The 19,196-nt window shown below is 36.4% G+C and overlaps 2 protein-coding genes across 5 annotated transcripts in view; both read left to right on the forward strand.

Annotated features, from left to right (window-relative positions):
• grapb (GRB2 related adaptor protein b) overlaps positions 1 to 3,895 on the forward strand; it is a 13,568-nt gene extending 9,673 nt beyond the window's left edge. Inside the window, exons 4-5 of the mRNA XM_016531454.1 lie at positions 1,778 to 1,946; positions 3,186 to 3,895. Coding sequence (XP_016386940.1) covers positions 1,778 to 1,946; positions 3,186 to 3,365 — 349 coding nt within the window. The 3' untranslated portion in view covers positions 3,366 to 3,895. The remainder of the gene's footprint in view (positions 1 to 1,777; positions 1,947 to 3,185) is intronic.
• Positions 3,896 to 13,074: 9,179 nt separating this feature from the next.
• Positions 13,075 to 19,196, forward strand: part of LOC107722954 (protein FAM83G-like) — a 9,077-nt gene continuing 2,955 nt past the window's right edge. For all 4 annotated transcript variants that reach the window (XR_001637870.1, XR_001637871.1, XM_016531452.1 and 1 more), the window contains exons 1-4: positions 13,075 to 14,390; positions 15,681 to 15,848; positions 15,963 to 16,087; positions 17,284 to 18,511. Coding sequence is in view for 2 of the 4 variants with exons in the window: in XM_016531452.1 (XP_016386938.1) it covers positions 13,932 to 14,390; positions 15,681 to 15,848; positions 15,963 to 16,087; positions 17,284 to 18,511 (1,980 nt within the window). In the remaining 2 variants the exon portion in view is untranslated. The remainder of the gene's footprint in view (positions 14,391 to 15,680; positions 15,849 to 15,962; positions 16,088 to 17,283; positions 18,512 to 19,196) is intronic.

A 19,196-nucleotide genomic window follows, 5' to 3' on the forward strand; every position in this document is an offset into this window, starting at 1 on the left:
GCAGGTAGTGACGATTCTCTCCGGCCAATCCGTGATCAACAGAGTTTACACGTCACGTTTTGGTAACGGTACGGTTCACTTGGAACCCCAACCGAGGTGGTACTAAAAAAAGTACCAGGTACCAGGTACTGTACCCAGTGGAAAACCCCCCAAAAGTGAACCGTACTGAGCCGTACCATGCAGTGGAAAAGCGCCATTAGAGAAAAATGTTATCTGTGAGGATTTCCAGTCAGGATTTACACCGTATCATAGTACTAAGACTGCTCTGAACAAAGTTACAAATGACCTGCTCTTATCATCCGATCGTGGTTCGACACTATCAACCACAACATTCTGTTGAATAGACTAGAAAATGATGTTGGCATTACTGGAATTACAATGGCATGGTTCAAATCATACTTATCTGACCGTCATCAGTTCATAGCAGTGAATGATGAGGTATCATATCGATCACAGGTGCAGTATGGAGTACCACAAGGCTCAGTACTAGGACTGCTGCTTTTCATGCTTTACATGTTACCCTTGGGAGATATTATATGGAAACATGGTGTTAGTTTTCACTGTTATGCTGATGATACTCAGCTCTTCACGGCCCGACAAAGCATACCAATTTGCAAAACTAACAGAATGCAAAGTTGATATAAAAAACTGGATGACTAGTATTTTCCTACTGGTAAATTCTGAAAAAACAGATGTGCTAATTATCAAAAACCTCTGCATGTAATAACCTAGAACACTGTCACTAACACTTGATGTCTGCTCTGTCAGTTCTTCATCATCAGTTAGGAACCTAGGTGTTCTATTTGATAGCAATCTTTCCTTTGAAAGCCACACTTCTAGCATTTGTAAAACCACATTTTTCCATCTTAAAAATATATCTAAGTTATGACCTATGCTCTCAATGTCAAATGCAGAAACGCTAATTCATGCATTCATGACCTCAAGGTTAGATTATTGTAATGCTTTATTGGGTGGTTGCTCTGCGCACTTAATAAACAAACTTCAGCTGGTTCAAAATGCAGCAGCTAGAGTTTTATCGCATTATAGTCCTTCACGTCCACTGTAATCTCAAAACTATGGCCATTTGATAATACCTAGAATATCAAAATCAACTGCGGGTTCGCCTTTGGCTTGCTTAGTTGGGGACACTTAATGTCTGTCAATATTGTCGACTTGATTGCACAGATACTATTTAAACTGAACTGAGCTGGACGATGACATCACTGAATCAATGATGAACTGAATTTTACTGGAAAACTGAGTGTTTACTATTGTATGTATTGCATTACACTATATAAATAAAGGTGACTTGACTTGACTGATTTCTAGCACTCAGCAATCAAATACTGCATGTACTGAAGTGTAATAGAGGAGCAAATATTAATACTAATTAATAATTATGTTTTTGGAAAACAGTTATTGGTTTTAAAACATTTTTCACATACTTGCAGGACATTAAGACAATGCATGTCTTATTGTATTATTGCATCTTGACAGGATATGCATATGGATATCTTCTGAGAGGAATATTCCTTAATCTAGTTACAGGAGAATAAGCACAGACTTGTTCAGAGTCTAATTTGATTAAAGTTATTAACACTGTTCTTTTACATCGTGACTCAAGAACTTGCTGAGAGCTGAAATGTCAAACTGTGATTTATTAGGCAAAATCTTTAATCAAATACTTTTATGTTCCGATTTAATAAACAGGCAAGTCAAGCCAAGATCTACCCCTTTATCTTGAAGGTAAATAACCCTTTTTTCTCTCTCTTTCTAGTTACGGGGACCATGTGCAGCACTTTAAGGTTTTGAAAGATAGATTAGGGCAGTTCTTCATATGGGATGAAGTCTTCAGCTCCCTCAACCAGCTGGTGGACTTCTACAAAATCAACAGCATTGCCAAAGAGAGAACAGTCTTCCTGAAAGAGCCTGAGGGATCATTAGCTGTAAGAGTCACATGTACATGAGCACATGATGTTTGTGGATTGAACAGCATTACTGAGGTGCCAAAGTTTAACTCTGGTGAACTCTAATCTGCAAATTTGCAAAGCGAAAGGATGTTTGACCAATAAAGGACATAAAGTCAAACTTTGATCTCTTGGCTTAATACAAAATGCAAAGCTACATGGCTTGAGCATGAAATCATATCCTGTTGCTGATATTTGTTATGAGTTCTTTGAGCCAAATGCGACCCTCCTTTATCAATATAATATTGCTGAGTTTAGGGTAGTTAAAGGTTACTGTTGGGCTTAGGGAAACAGGTTATCTATGGAAGTTCATTTTCACTTGGGAGTTATTTTATTTGTTTATTTCTCATAAATTGTGACTTTATATCTCACAACTGCAACTGAATTCTGACTGTATTTCACAATTGCAACTTTATTTTTCGTAAATTTCGACTTTATTTCTGACAGTTGTGCCTTTATATCTAATAGCTGAATATTATATTTATATCTAACATTGAATTTTTTTTGGAACTTTCTCAGAATTGCAACTTTTTTCCTGAATTGTGACTCTCTCACAATTTCTCCTAAATTTCAGTTTTGTTTCTTATAATTGTGACTTTGTTTCTCACATTTGCGACTTTATTTCTAACAATTGTGACTTTATATCTCACAGTCGTGACTTTGTTTCTCACAATTGCAACTTAATTTCTCCTAAATTTCGATTTTATTTCTTCTATTTGAAATTTTGTTTCTCACCTTTGTAACTTTATTTCTGACAGTCATGTCTTTACATCTCACAATTGTAGCAACTTTCTCATAACTGTGAGAAATTTTTCTCATAATTGCAACTTTTTTACTGTAATTATGTCTCACAATTACAACTTTATTTAAATTTCAATTTGATTTATTCTAATTGCGACTTTGCGTACAATTGTGGCAACTTTCTCATAGCCTATTTGTGGGACTCTTTTCTAATAATTGCAATTATTTTCTCCTAAGTAGGACTATTGCAACTTCTCCTAAATTTTGATTTTATTTCTTGTAATTGCAACTTTATTTCTCATAGTCGTGGCTTAATATCTCCCAATTGTGACTTGTTGCACAATGTGACTTTATAACACGTTGTATTATTACTCTGAGGTGGAAACAGGCTTTTATAGGTAGGACTATGTTTTGTTTGACTGCTGATCCAGTGCACAGTCTTGTCATGTCCGTGATTTATGTGTGTTTCTGTTTCAGAGGCCACGTCATGCCCATGCCCTCTTTGACTTCACATCTAATCATGCAACTCATCTACGCTTCTTGCGCGGTGATGTCATTGACCTGCTCGACTGTTCGGATGCTCAGTGCTGGAGGGGGCGGTGCCGTGGAAGAGTTGGCGTGTTTCCACCAGAGTATGTGCAGCCAATTTACCACTGAACTTCAGCTATGAGTGTCACCATCCTGTACAGCTAAACTCATTGGATGAGAGCCCAAGACATATTCATCAATTACACATACTCTTCATAAATCTGAAGGTAAACTAAGCCTTATTCATCAATGTTCGGTGTATCAGGTGATTAAGGTCTATTAAGGTTTGAATTCAACCTTATGTGTCAAAGGTGAGCATTCTTCTTTGTTGATTGTTTTCAGAAAGCAAATCAGAAATCAGTTATAACTTGTCAACAAACCAGTTTTTGTAACACTCTTAATAACAATTAGGGGTGACAGTTCAGTGTCATTACTCATTGATCAGCCATCATCTGAGCTTCCTGTCTATTCTTCTTTCATATACTTTCAAGTCATTTCAAATCAAGGTATGATATTAGAGTTGGAGTATCAACCTTTGCATGTTGATTTCTCTGTAAATACTGTGGCGTTGTGGTGCTATGATAACATTTGTTCGGCCAATGCTGTGAGTTTGGGGCAGGGCTATCAATTTGATCATCCATTGGCAGATTTGGGCAGTGTCCAGGATGCCTGTTGCATTTATTTTATTATTAATTCTGTTTAGTGCCACATAAACTACACAATTTACCCTTTTAATTTATTAGATTTTTATTTTTTTATTGTAGTGTTGACATAATTACCATAAATAATTGTTTAGACTACTAGTAATTATATAAAAATGCTAATTTAATTTCCTAAGTCATTAAAATTAAATTCATTTAACATTTTCTATACTTCTTATTAGAGTGAGAGGGGGTTATTTCATTGTTATCATTAACATGTTTGTTCAGGAAGACCTCTGACTGATGTTGTAATGGAAAACAAATGTTGGATCCACCTATGCCATGTGCAAACATTTGGGACTCTAGTACTATTTACGACATGACCATAAAAATAAGCAATAATAAGCTAATATTAAATTTTGAGTGACGTAATTGAAATAATTGCTCTCTACTGGTCAGTTTATTTACAGCAAGCAATGTGATTTTATTTATATTGACATGTATGATGTGTAAAATACACAGTATATCAGCAAGAGAGGCTTTGCTGCAACGCTTCTGTTCTGACATGTAATGCAATAAAATCAAAGCGCTCACTCATCTTTACATCTATTAACAAATATATTGCCTGCACACATTTGAACAGCAAGCATTGCTATTTATGTTGTGTTTAACAGATGATAGACATTTTAAATGTAGAACTTTTGTAGAAATATAGCAATGTCAGTTGTAATAATTTATGATAATGTAAGGATGTGTACAAGCAAATATTCTGTCTATGAACTATCATCTCAAGGTAAAAAATTAACTTTTATTTAATATGTGTATTGCTTGTACTTGCTGTTCACAATTGTATTCCAAATGTAAAGGAGGATTAGTACATCTAGCCCAAAATGTTTTCAAATCTTCAAACACCAAACACTCGGTTTACACATTGCTTTGTGATTTTAATGAATCGATTTTTCATTTGCACATTAACAATAAAACAATATAAATTGAAGAGAAAACAAAAAGTTGAACATGAACAGCCACAAATATTTAACAGTTAACGTTTCATATAACCCACCCTAATTTTCTTCTTTTCTTAAAATCATCTACATGCTGTTCTTACAATCATATAATCTATGGCTACTCTCACGCTATTGTTGAAATAATTATTCAGACTCAAAATACACAGTCATTGATGTGCTGTACAGAAAATTACAGTTTAATCACCGTTCATTTTTTTCCAAGTAGAAAAACTGCAGTTACATTTACACCCACATCTTTGGGAGTATCTAGTAATGAGCATATATATTTTCCCCCCAGTCAATTCAAACATATTTATCAAACATATAATAAGATCTTACTATAAGCATAATGCATTACCTTTTTAACGTGCACTGTGAGAAAACGCATTGCAATTTATTTTTAAGGCAAATATACAGTTCTTTAAGGTAGAGCATACATGCATGATATGTAAAGCTAACTGAACAACTATTAAAACAATCTATAAAATGTCTTATGTAGCCCAATAATTTAAAGGGATTTTATGGGCGTTCTTTCGCAAAAAATTTATAAAAAATTAAAAGGTAATTGTGACTTCTTATCTCACAATTAGGGACTTTTTCCTCACAATTCTGAGTTTGTCACATGATTCAGACTTCAGACCTTTTTTAATTTTATTTCATGGCAAAAACAAAAAAAAACTGAATTCTGAGAAAAAAATTTAGAATTGCGAAAAAACTTTTGCAATGTTTTCCTCAAAATTGTGGGTTTATATTTATTTATATTTTTTTAGAGAAAAAGAAAAACAGTGAGTTGCAGAACCATGTTTCCATTGGATTTAAATGACAATTTATTTTAAAAATGAATTTGATCAATTTAATTCTAATTTTAATATCACTGTGTAATAAGTAAAATTCCAAAGGTTTTATCAGAAGTCTAAGTGTTGAATTTGTATTAAAAAATAAAAAATAAAAAAAGGTGTGTGTGGCGGTGTGTGTTATGCATAGTAAGCATAGAGGAAGATGTTGACACACATGAGAATGAAGGCATTGACACAGCAGAAGCGAGACCAGAAGGGATCTTCTCTGGTGCTGGGAATAACGGGAGGTGGCGTCCCAGGTGCAGATCGGCCAGGTCGAGGGCTACAGAACCCAGCGGTGCGGACACACTTACCCCTGCGCACAGACTCGCAACCTATATTGAAACAAAAATATTGGATATGAAATTAATTGGCAAGAGAATCGTACAGTAATACCATGATACTTTGATAAATACTAAGGTACACTGAATGATTGCATTTTATAAACTAAGGGATTTACATGGTATTCTAAGGTTTTTAAAAGAATACCAAGGTATTATCATGGAACAATTTTGAAAACCTGACTTCATATAATTAAAAGGCTTTATAGCTGATTTAAATGGCATATTGCATGATTGAATGCGGAGATATTTCATTTTAACCTTCATTACAGTTTTCTAATGTTGCGTTTGGTAACATAATCCACCGTATGCAGTAGGCTGTCTTGCATTCAAAACCAAGAAAATGACAATTGCTATTTTTCTCAGTTCCTTGTGAATGTTCTCATGCATATAAGACAACTTTTGTTTTGTCAACTGATACACAAATATAGAATGGCACCACACCCCGATGAATAGACCACAACAATCCTCATGAGATCTATCATGCTGTAAGCTCCTCTCACACCTCTGTTCTGTATCAGGAAGCTGGATTAGCGTGTTGTGTGTACAGTGTGTGTACAGGTTTGACTGTACTGTACCTGTGAGGTCCAAAATGCCCTCACTATTAAAAAATGTCCTTACTAAGATAGTGAAACCTTTTGAAGACTGACTAGTCCTTACTAGTTGATGAGGGTTACAGTATAAATCAGCCAAATCATGTTTCTATTTAAATCTAGTATTTCTGTGAGGGTTATGTTTAGCAGTAGAGGTCTGGTTAGGTGATAGAAAATAACATTTATTGTTATTATAAAAACAATGGAAGTCTTTGAGACATCCAACTAATATAGTGAAACAAATTAGATGTGTGTATGTGTACATGTTTTTCTATCCCAGCTTATAAATCATACAAAGTGAGTTTTTTTGATAATGTAAAAATGCAGAAAGCTTTCTGTGAGGGGTAAGTTTAGGTGTAGGGTGATATACAGTTTGTACAGTATAAAAACCATTACGCCTGTGCAAGGTTAATATAGTTTTGAATTTTTAAATTAGTTTTATTTTAATATCGTTTTCAAATTTGCTATAAAATTCAGTTTAGTTTTTATTAGTTTCATTCATATTTTTGTTAGTTTTAGTTTAGTTTTTATTTTGTGAACGCATTTTTATTTAGTTTTTATATAGTTTAGTTTCAGTTTTAGTTTCAGTTTTAATTAAAGTTTAGCAGAATTAACAGATCACTTCCAGAGCGCAGGCCAAAGAAAGACGTAGGCATAATTTAACCGTAGTGAGGCAAACATATAGCGACACAAAATGAACGCATGCTGAGATTGATTAGATAGTAAAAGTATACAAATATACGCCACAGAAAGCAGGCATGCCTTTTTTACTAAATTAATCTACACAAGTCGCGCTTAATGTCATTACGAAATTGTTTTTTCATCAATCGTTTTAGACTTAGTTTTAGTTTACGAAAATAGCCTTGCGCCTGTGGAGAGTTCCCACAAGGATAGTAAACTAGACGTGTGTGTGTGTGTGAGTGTGTGTGTGTGTGTGTCATCTAAAATCATCTACATGCTGTTCTTACAATCATATAATCTATGGCTACTCTGTGTAGTTACTTTCTGTAGAGGTATTTCTCTCTCAGTGCTGTTGTGGAGAGTCCACCAGGTAAGATTAAGCGTCTGAAACAAAATCAAACACACGCCACTTTAGACATGATGTACTGCAAATACACGTCTGGATTTAAATAAATTTATTAAATTAATTAATTAAATATTAAACAAATCCTGAAGGAAGGGATTGATTAAGACTCATACCGAGGCAAAAACAATAAAAATATGTATTTATTTAATTATTATTATACAATTAATATACAAAAACCTCATTTAAGATAATGGGTCATGTGACAACAATGTAGCATACTACTGTTTGCATAATGCATACTGGTTCACACATACTGCAGCAAGTAAAGCACCATTCAAAAATTTGGGGTCAGAAAGGTTTTTTTTCCCTTTATTAATTAATAGGAATTAATACTTCGATTCAACAAGGATGCATTAAATTGATCAAAGTGACAGTAAAAACATGTTATTACAAAATATTTCTATTTTCCCTTTATTAATTAATAGGAATTAATACTTCGATTCAACAAGGATGCATTAAATTTATCAAAGTGACAGTAAAAACATGTTATTACAAAATATTTCTATTTTAAACAAACTGTGTTCTTTTGAACCTTCTATTCATCAAAGAATCCTGAAAAAAAGAATGTGTCACGGTTTACACAAACGTATTAAGTTTGTTTTAAATTTTAAAACAACTGTTTAATTTTAAGGCTGTTTTAAACATTAATAATAAAAAGAAATGTTTCTTGAGCACCAAATCAGCATATTAAAATGACTTCTGAAGGATCATGTGACACTGAAGACTGGAATAATGGCTGCTGGAAAAATTCGGCTTTACATCACAGGAATTGATTGCATTAAAAATATATATTAAAACAGAAACACATTTTTTAAAACTGTAATAATATTTAACAATATTACTGTCTTTATTGTATTCATGATCAAATAAATGCAGCCTTGATGAGCATAAGAGACTTTTTTCAAAAACAATAAAATCTTACCAACCACAACCTTTATTGTGTTGAGACTGGACAGTTAAAGCAACAAGAATTTGAAAATCATTTAATTATTTAAATATTTGTTAAATTATTTTTAACCATGTCCCAATAATTGGTCACTTCTGTACGTGTTCTGAAAGATCCCATTTTTGTTTTATTTTGGAACCTTTAAGAACATTCCCATTATGATCCTTTTGGAATGGTTTAAAATTTGTTTCCAGAAATTCTGATGTTTTTTTGTTTTTTTTAATTAAGGTATTATGGGAAAAGCTAAAAATCCATGAAAACATTTTTCAAGAGAGACATTTACCTGTTCATCAGTGGGTGGAGGGGTCAATAGACTGATCACCACCACAACAATAGCAGTGAGGGCGCAGAGTATGATGGCAAAGTGCAGGTAGTGGACACTCCTTAGGACAGAGGGAGCAGGGTCAAAAACACCGCAGCGGGGTGGAGGGAATGCAAACTCTAGAACCATCCGTGTCAATCCCACCACTAGACCAACCATCAGGCCCCAAAAGGCTCCCTGCGTACACAATACCAAACAAACACACGTGAGGAAGACTCTTCCAGAAACCTCTTATGGAAACAGTTTATGAATTTGGCAGACACTTTTATCCAAAGCGACTTACATTGCATTCAAGGTACACGTTTTATCAGTTTATCAGGAATCGAACAAATGACCTTGGTGTTGCTAATACCATGCTCTACTGTTTGATCTCCAGAAAGACTTTGCATTCTCTGTTGCTCTACATACCAGCGGTGATGTTGCATTTACTCAGTGTGCTATATGAGCTTGAGAGACTGTTAAACGAATTACTTATTTTTAAACACTTCATTCATTTCAGGTATCTTGAGAGGATGCACTGAATGAACTCTGAGCTGAGATTCCTGAGCTGACAGGCTCTTATTTGCTTTTTCAGTGTACTTAAGGGTGGAGTAAGGTGTGAAGGTGTCCCTTGACAAGCACAGCAATTCCTGTGAAGTATCACATATTTGTCAGTCATATTTCAGTGATATTTATCCAGGTGTTTTGCCAAACAAGTGTTGCGACAGACAGCAGATTTGATCTATTATGTAAGTTAAACTGATTTTATTCTTGTACATTTTGTGTCACTGACTCACACTGATGCGCTTACACAAATACGCTCACTGTAACGACCCTATGAATGTCACCTGGCCAGTTTTCGTTTCTTTAGGCAAGCTACTTATCTGAGATCTTAGTAGCTAAAATGGGTATTTCCTATTTGCTGTGGGGCATGGAGGATCACTTTCCACTAAATGACCCTGAAGGGTAAAAACTAACAGGAATTTTCAAATCCCACCCTCTCAGTTTTAAAGTCCTTAAATGTTTTGTTCAACAGGTTTTCATTCTTTTGTTAAACTGCCCGGTTAAAGCAGCACTATGTAACTTTTTCTGTGTTCAAAATTTGCAAAATGTAGATAATGAGCGAGTACATCATGAATTCATCTTCCAAACCGCGTTTTTGTCTTATTCCGAATCACTACGGTACACTTATAATAAGAACTTATATTTGGACTATTGTAGCCTGGTCGGGTCGTCACCGCTGCGGAGTAACACATAACTGCGTGAATCGCCATAGACATAAACTTAGAGAAGTAGCTCTGGTTGGAATGTTCTTCCGCGGGGTGTGTGCAGTTTTGTTTATTAACCGCTAGAGCGCCAAAAGTTACATAGTGCTGCTTTAACAGCTATTCTTTTGCTAAGTTATAGACAATGTGATCAGATATGTTGGTGGATACGGTAGCTCTAATGCAGTCAAAACTGCAGTTTTGTAAAACAAAAACATCCAGTAAAACATAAGATAATCAGCCTGGTACACCGCAATCCTTCTAAAACATTCATTCTACTCATATTTGTCAAAGCACATCGGGTTTGGAGGGTTTTTCACAGAATCAAATGAGTGAATCACAAGGTCTTTTTTTTCTTGTTCTGTATTTTATGCACTCTCACACAATGTTACTCTTGTTCTAAGAATCTAAACCCCGTTTATTCCCAGCAAATATCTCAAGGAAACAGATCTATCTTTTATCCATCCGTCCATCCTTCTATACATAATATTTTATGAATCTATTTAAATTTTCTTTCCACTATAACATTATTGTACTAATAAACAGAATAGAACACCACTGTCACACTCAACTGGAAAGTTGTACTGAATGTACAAATAAAATGCAGCTTACACACGGGTGTGACTTATCAATTTTTTTTTTTTTTTCATTTTCAAAAACACAATTTATAATGACTCAACAACACAACAATATAATGACTTATATTAAGGTGTGACCTATTTTCTGTAAAATACAGGTATCTATCTTCTCAATCACTTAGTGAAAGTTACATTCTCTTTTGCTGTCATTCAGACAAGTACACACTCTTTGTGTGTTTAAACAGGCAAATACACACGCCCTCACTAATCTGCTACAAATAAAATAGCAAGACATTCCTTCTTCACGAGAGAGCAGAGGTTTCTTCGAATGCATGTGACTGTTAATGCTGGTATGTCAATATGTGCTTAGTCTAAGTGAGGCCTCAGACAGAGTTTGTTTGTTGTATGCATGCGTTTGTGTGTGCATTACCGCCTCATTGGTTCTTTTCCAGAAAACAGCCATTACAAAAATGGCAGTAACAGGAGGGGCCAGATAGCTGGTTACTGACTGGATGTAAACATACAGCTGACCGCTGTTAGCGCTCTGAAGAATTGGGATCCAAACCACACTAATCACCACCAAAATAACGGTCACTATCCTGGGAAAACAAATCAACATGGATTTTATGATCATCTTCACTTTCAACCACAGTTCTTAATATGGAAAATGAAAGTCAATATGTTAATAAAGTTAAGTTCTACTACGAAATCTATCCTGGAACCCATTAGCTGGTCTTCTTCCATTGTCTAGTTATATAAAGAATTTGTGTTTTTTTTATTTCCATTTAAATTTATCTCAACCCAATGACAGGACATAAATATGAGCTAATCTAAATGATTAATCCACCCCAATATGTCTAGCTCATACTGCGGTTGTGCATTGCATTTCTGAGGCTATAAATCATTCTTACATTCCTTCATGTAACTGCTTTTGCATAAAAAACACCATGACGTTGGATCTTAGACAACATGTAACCTTTATGCATGTCATAATGATTGATGATTTCAAATAGGCAACAGTTTCGTGCAAGAAATGCAAACAAACACAGTCATAAACACCTGCCAACCAGCAGCAGCTCCTTCTCGCTAGCACCTCTTCTATACTTCTTCCAGATGTCCATGGTGAAGAGGGTGCTACTGCTGTTAAAGATGGAGGTCAGTGATGACATTAAAGCGGCCATCATTACAGCTATCATTAACCCCCTGAGGCCTGGAACACACATGGACAATTGCATGATTTACACTAAAAAGACCACGACATGGACTATAAAAACATAAAGTACATGTTAACAATTCAAACATATACACAATTAAAAAAAAAGTGATCCTGATTACCGTTGGGCATGAGCTCAATGACCAGTTTTGGAAAAGCAATGTTGGAACAGCCCACCTCTGCACCACACACCTTTACACACTCTTCAGGGTCCACACAAGCCACTGCATCTGGAGGAAAAAAAAAGAAAAAAAAAAGATGATGATGCAAAGATGTTGAATTTTTATTTGTATTTTTTTTGAAACAGTGGGAACCTGCTATTTATTGAAACCAATTTGAATGAATCTTCAAAAACATCTGTATTTAAAATAATTGTGACAACCTAAGTCAGGGTTTCCCAAACTGTGGTTTGTGAACCCCTGAGGGTTCGTGAGGGAACTTCAGGGGGTTTGTGAATAAATAAAAAGCTAATAATTATTTAAATAACAAAATATGGAATTAAAATAAATCATTTTAAAATAAACAATTATTTAAAAAAAAACAAAGCAAATATTTTTTTTTCTTGTTTACATTCATTTCATGTGGCCATTAACTATCATCAGAAAACTGTGAACATACAAGCTTACTGTTAAATTTTTTGAAATATTAACTGAAAATAAATCTCAGGGGCTACATCAAGTAATTACGTTAGGTCAAAGGGATTCAGATGCTATCTATCTATCTATCTATCTATCTGTCTATCTATCTATCCATATACATATACATATGTAACGTCTATATACATATGTAATACGTAAAAAATAAAATAAAATAATTGAAAGAAAGTTCTTGTGGCAGCTTCCATGTGCAATTTATGTGTCTGCCTACAACCACTACTTTTACTGCTACGAATTCAAGAGGGGAAATCTCTTTCTGTCTCTTTCACTTTCTTCAGTTTCTTGTTACTTTTTTCTTCCCGGATACTCCGCCCAAACCCACGTAACTGTTGACTCAACAGTGTAATATTCGGCCGGCACGCCGCGTCATCGGCGCTCATGCAAGCAGACGTCCGGCCTCTTCCTCTTTCAAGCTTCACAGAAGTATGGCAAAGTAACACAAAAGCCCCACAGGACTTTACTGGAGAACAAACTCAAGACATTATTTAAATCGGGAGACGGAACGTGGAAGAAACTCTTTTGTTTTGAAAGTTTTGTTTAACTTGCAACACTCTGGTGAACAATCCGGAAGCTTGTTTTTCTCTTCAGCGTCGGAGATTTCCAGGGTTTATGCTTCTGTGGCAGACCCTAAACTCGGATCCAGTCGGTTTGTCTGGACTCTGGAGTCTGTTCCGCGCGCGCGCGCGCGTGTGTGTGTGTGTGTGTGTGGGTGGGTTAGTGCCCCTCCTGGTCAGGTGACTGAGGTGTGTCTGATCGCTAGAGCCTGTGGAGATGCTTTGTTCTATTCTACCTGTTGGTTAACTGAAAGATGATCTCCTGCTCAGCGGTCAACTGCGTCCTGTATTGAACTGGGACTCTGCTCGGGGAAACATGATCAAATAACACGAGGCATCTTTTATATCTTTAACAAACAACATCTCCTTTATTTCTATGGAAAAACTTGCTTTTTGGTGCTTAAGTTATCGCTGAGCCGCTTTATTTGACAACACAAAAAAAATCGATTGAATCGCCTGGTGTCACTTTACCATGGAAACGCTTTACCGCGATCGCAAGAGGATTTTTTTCTAGCAGTTAACTGAGAGGAAAAAAAAACTTTACGAAGAATTTATATAGGCTACTTTTCTGGGATTATAGTGGGCCTTAACTTTATAAACTAATACGAACAAATAATAATAATAAGAACTAAGAATCCGCTTTCTATCGACTAATTCGGATTGTGTGCGGAAACGCCATGGCTCTCTCTCAGGTTCAGTGTCTTGATGACAAACATGTGAACTGGCGTCTAAATGAATCCAAACCGGAGTTTTTTTACAGCGAGAATCAGCGGCTCGCGCTTGAAGCGCTTATTACGAAAGGACGCGACGCGTTTGACGCCTATATGAAAGAGCACGAGCTGCGTCCTTTCCTGTCGGAACCCGAACTCGAGCGGTTGCGTCGGAGCATAGAAGATTATAAACCCGGTTCTGAGCATCAAAAACCAGACGGTACAACGGAGGGAGAGGACGGTGCGGTGTCTTTGCAGTACTGGCCGGACCGCTCTGATATCTCCATACCGAATCTAGACCTCGGATGGCCAGACTGCAATTCTTACCGAGGAGTGACGCGCGTCAATGTCTACACGCAACCGCCAATGGACGGACAGACGCATATAAAAGAGGTTGTGAGAAAGGCCATAGCGCAAGCACAGAAGGTGGGTAAACTAGAGGAACTTGAAAAGCACGATTGTAAGGTCAGTCCGCCACAGAAACACCGTTAAAAACGCTCTCAACCTGTTCTTTTGTGTAGGCTATTCTGTGACTTTCAGAGGGTCGATTTTTAAAAAGTAATTTCTGTCAGCAATTGTCGGTGCACAAGATTGCACGCAACCCAGTTTTCTTTTAGCGCAGTAAGCCAAATGTCAACTATCTTAGCCACGAGATATGTATGTGATGTGTAAAAATTAACTAAACTGTTAAATAATGACAGTGTTCACTTATTTTTGCGGTGACGTCCAAAACTGCTGGAAAACGCTGAAGCAGCGATGGGTTGCTGTGGCTACCTGATGTGAAAGCGGTTTCTGCTCGCACACTCTAACTTTTAGTAGTTTCTTGTGTTTATTGAAACGTTGTTTGAAAACATTTTTGAACTTATGTAAAATGAATACAAATATAATGATTAATTACAGTTTCTTCAGAACTGCGTATAAGTACAAATAACTATAGACTTTTTATTTGTCGACCTCAAAAAGTTCTCCTCTGTGTAAAACACTTTTTGGTCAAAAATATGAAACTATTTTAAGTTACTAAAAATAATCATGGTTTGGCTTTTTAATATTTGTCTTTAATAAGCTGAATGTTTGACATTTATAAATTATAATTGTAATGGTTATGAATAGCAATAATCAATGACAGCATCATGGAGATGATTGAGTACTAATGCAAATACTGAATATTAAACTAATAGGTGGATACAGCTCTAACTAAGCAAAACAGCTACTATGCTTATGTATGTCAACACGCACTATTCAACACAACTCTTTTTCTACAAGCTGATTAATTTTTAAAAAGATAACCTGGAAATGTTAGGAATTAATTGAGTTTAGTAGAAAATAGACTAAACATGTTGAATGTCCAAATATTCATCATCACGTTTCACAATCTTACTGGTTTCCAACTGATTCATTTGGCTTGTTAGAACTTGCTAAAGCTTGATCCCAGAAGTTCGGCCAGTAACATACCTGCAGAAATTCTCTTCCTCCCCCTCTCTTTAACACACACACTTACTCACTCAAATACTCAATCAAAGAGATTCCTTTATCCAAAGACATTTCACACAATGAGAGCTTATAACGAGATGTAGGTCTTAATAGGTGCAGTACAACAGATTTACGGTGTGTAGGAGTTGTTTTGTGCTCACAATAGAATTGGAATTGGAATATGACCTGTTGTGTATAGTCATTTGTATACTGAGAAATAATACAAAATCATTTGTGTTTTTGCAGATGATTGCTGTGGTAATGGACGTTTTCACAGACGTTGACATTTTTAAGGATCTAATAGAGGCTGGATTTAAAAAGAAAGTAGCTATATACATTATTATAGATTATGCAGCTTTACAGCACTTCCTACTTATGTGTGAGAGAGCCTACATGCACAGAGGACACCTCAATGTGAGTTGAAGACACATGCATTAATGTCTGTTCTGTATACGTTTTTGAGTTCTTAAAATTAGAAAAGATGTAGTTTGAGTGTGTTTGTGTATGAATAACAATTTGTGTTTGTAGCATCTGCGGGTGAGATGCATCGGTGGTTCCGAATTCTACACACACTCTGCTCAGAAGGTGCATGGCTCGTTGAGTCAGAAATTCATGTTTGTGGATGGAGACCGTGCAGTGTCTGGATCATACAGGTTTGTTTTGTGCACTTTAATGTGTGTATGTATTGTACATATACATAAAGCTGTGTTTCTTAAAGGCAAGTCAGTCTCACTGGACTGTAAATATATATACCGAGTGATATACACTGTGTGCACAATTATTAGGCAAGTTGTATTTTTGAGGATTAATTTAGTTGTTGTACAACTACAGTGCTCTTGGTCAATCCAAAATGTTAACAAACCCTCAAACCTGAACATTTAAGTAGTAAAAGTGAAGTTTTGGCGTTCTTAAGAGAATATCTACATGTACACCGTTATTAGGCAACTATTAGTGTGCAGAATTATTATGCAACTAAATGAAAAGCAAAGATCTCACTTGTTTATTTTCACCTGTTAAAGTGAGAATAATAAACAAACTCAAATTTACAAATAAACATTTCTGAAATTTCAAAAAGAAAACCTCAGTGACCAATATAGCCACCCTTCTTTTCGATAACAGTCACAAGCCTTCCATTCACGGAGTCAGTCAGTTTCTTGATCTGGTCAGAATCAACTTTGTGTGCAGCCGCAACCACAGCCTCCCAGACACTGTTCAGAGAGGTGTACTGTTTACCTTCACTGTAAATTTCCTGCTTAAGAAGGGCCCAAAAGTTCTCAATAGGGTTTAAGTCGGTCAAAATCATCACTTGCCTAATAATTGTGCACACAGTGTAGTTTGAATTGCAAGTTCAACTGGTTGTGGGAAAAATTGTTAATGTTTTTAATAATGAAGAGCATCTCTCAAAAACCATAAACAGAACTCAAAGCAGGAAAGGTCTTAAGTAAACTAGAAACTTCACCAATCTCACCCAAACACCTGATAGAGAACATGGAAATGGATTAAATACGCAATGGCAAATTAGAAGATAAAAATTTACAAGGGAGTAACAAGGTAACAAAACAATCAAACTAGAAGCGGTGTTAAAAAATGACTAGTCAAACAATAATCAAATCACAAGACAGGCCTAATAAACCATATGGCATGAAATGCCAGAATGCAAAAAGAAAAGGGAAGTGTGAACAGACAAAACAAGAACAAGACAGCTAGTGAGTGAGCTATTGTCACACAACTGAAAGAAAAATAGTCATCTCAACAGTATCTCAATACTAAGATATTTTGAGTTGCTAGCTTAAATGTGCATGTTATTTGTTTGTCCACTTTTCTGATTTACGGCATCTTTATGTTTTAGTTTTACATGGACCGCTTCTCGTTTGGACCGCAACATCATTACAGTCCTGACAGGACAGGCCGTTGAAACTTTTGACAAGCAGTTCCGTGAACTATACCTGAACTCTCGTGGGGTCAACCTAACTAAGATCCCATTGGCAGACCCTCCGGAGCCTGACCCTGTCCCAATCGCCGTTCCTTCCCCTGTTCCTGTAACGGTTGCAAGAAAATTAATTAACCCCAAATATGCATTGGTTAATGTAGATGCAGCAAGCAAAGCCTCTTCAGACAAGGCTAGTGCCAAGAACAGTAACTCCAAGAATCCTATGGTCCAGATTCCCAAGCCTCAACGGGAAATGAGGGAAGGACCGCAAAAGCACCCAGGACTTGTAGGTCTGCCAAAGGCAGATCTCATTCCCTACTTGCCCACTTGGCCAGAGCCAGACCCACCCAGTGATGTTATTGGATTTATTAATATCCGTGATACAAGCAAGCCAGCGCAGGTGCATTTAATGCGCTCTCAAATGTTTGAAACATCTCAAGCAATCCGTTTTAAAGACCCTTTCACTGCCCCACCTGAGGAACCGTTACCAGATAAGGCAAGTCCTCGTCCTAAAACAAAAGAATTGTCTAAAACAGCTGCTGTAGATGCAAATGTTCAATCAATCACCCAACCTCAGGCAGAGACTAACTCTAGTAATGCCCATCAAGATATACCGGCCAATACATCCCATTCGCCAAGCCCTCCAATCCAGCAACAAGACCCTAAACCCAGCCCTCCTCCACAAGAGCAGGAGTCCAACCCTGAACCAGCAGAGGTGCAGCAGGCTTCAGAAATGCCTGTGCCCAAGCCACGCACCCTTCAGTTGGTGGTTAATAGACCGGAAGGCTCTGGAGACCCAGAGGTCACTTTAGTCAGAAGGGAGGAAAACCAGACAAAAGATGCAAACACGGACACTCGAGACAACGATGCTGACAGCACCGCTGTGACCTGTGCAAATTCATTAAAGGATAAAGATGAGAATTCCACAATGTCAGATGAATACTATGAATGTACTGACTCCGACAGCAGTGATAAACTCCCTAATGGAAGGTTAACGGGTTCTGGTCGTGTTGGAGACCATAGCCCTGATGCGCTTAACATGATGGCCCGCTTCTCTCAATCCATGCTGGATTTGCGATCGGATGACTTCAAACAAAACACTGCTGAGAAAAATCTACTGAACAAGCAGAACAGAGACAAAACAAAGGTACGTTGGACTTTAATTTAGTGTGACTGAATGTGAAAGTGCTTTTTATCAGATTTGGCTCTTCACTCTACCAGTCCATAAACCTGGGAGTGTCTCAAGTAGATGAAAAGAAGCCAGGCGTGTGTGTTATGGAACGCACAAGGGTGTGCCAGTGTGCGTTCCGGGACTCTTGACATTTCCAGCACGCCTGAACCTGCTAAAAGTGCTAAAACACATGTATGGGGGTAGTGGGTGGGAGAAGGGGAAAATGTAAGTAGTGTATCAGACATGAACTGGAAAATAACAGATCCTAATTTTGGAGGAATTTCCCCATGGGAAAAGTAGTCCACATATGAATGCAACAAAAATGTTTGAGGTAAAGGTGTCAGGAAACTTGGATGCATGATATAAGCTATCAGTCAATATATACAGTCAAACCAAAATTTATTTAGACACCAGATATAATTTTTGATATTTTTTTTTACTAGTGGGTGCAGGATGCTATAGTTCATTTATGTAAGTGAGGATAGCAAAATAAAGTAAACTGTGACATATTATACCCAAAAATTATTCATACAGTGGACTACCAACTATAGTGAATATACTGTGATAATGTGTGAAATGTTGAAGGTGTCTGAATAAATTTTAGTTTGACTGTATATATATATATATATATATATATATATATATATATATTTACATTTAC

The sequence above is a fragment of the Sinocyclocheilus rhinocerous genome, unplaced genomic scaffold, assembly GCF_001515625.1.
Source record: "Sinocyclocheilus rhinocerous isolate Xijiao unplaced genomic scaffold, SAMN03320098_v1.1 scaffold3, whole genome shotgun sequence".
NCBI classification, from domain to species: domain Eukaryota; kingdom Metazoa; phylum Chordata; class Actinopteri; order Cypriniformes; family Cyprinidae; genus Sinocyclocheilus; species Sinocyclocheilus rhinocerous.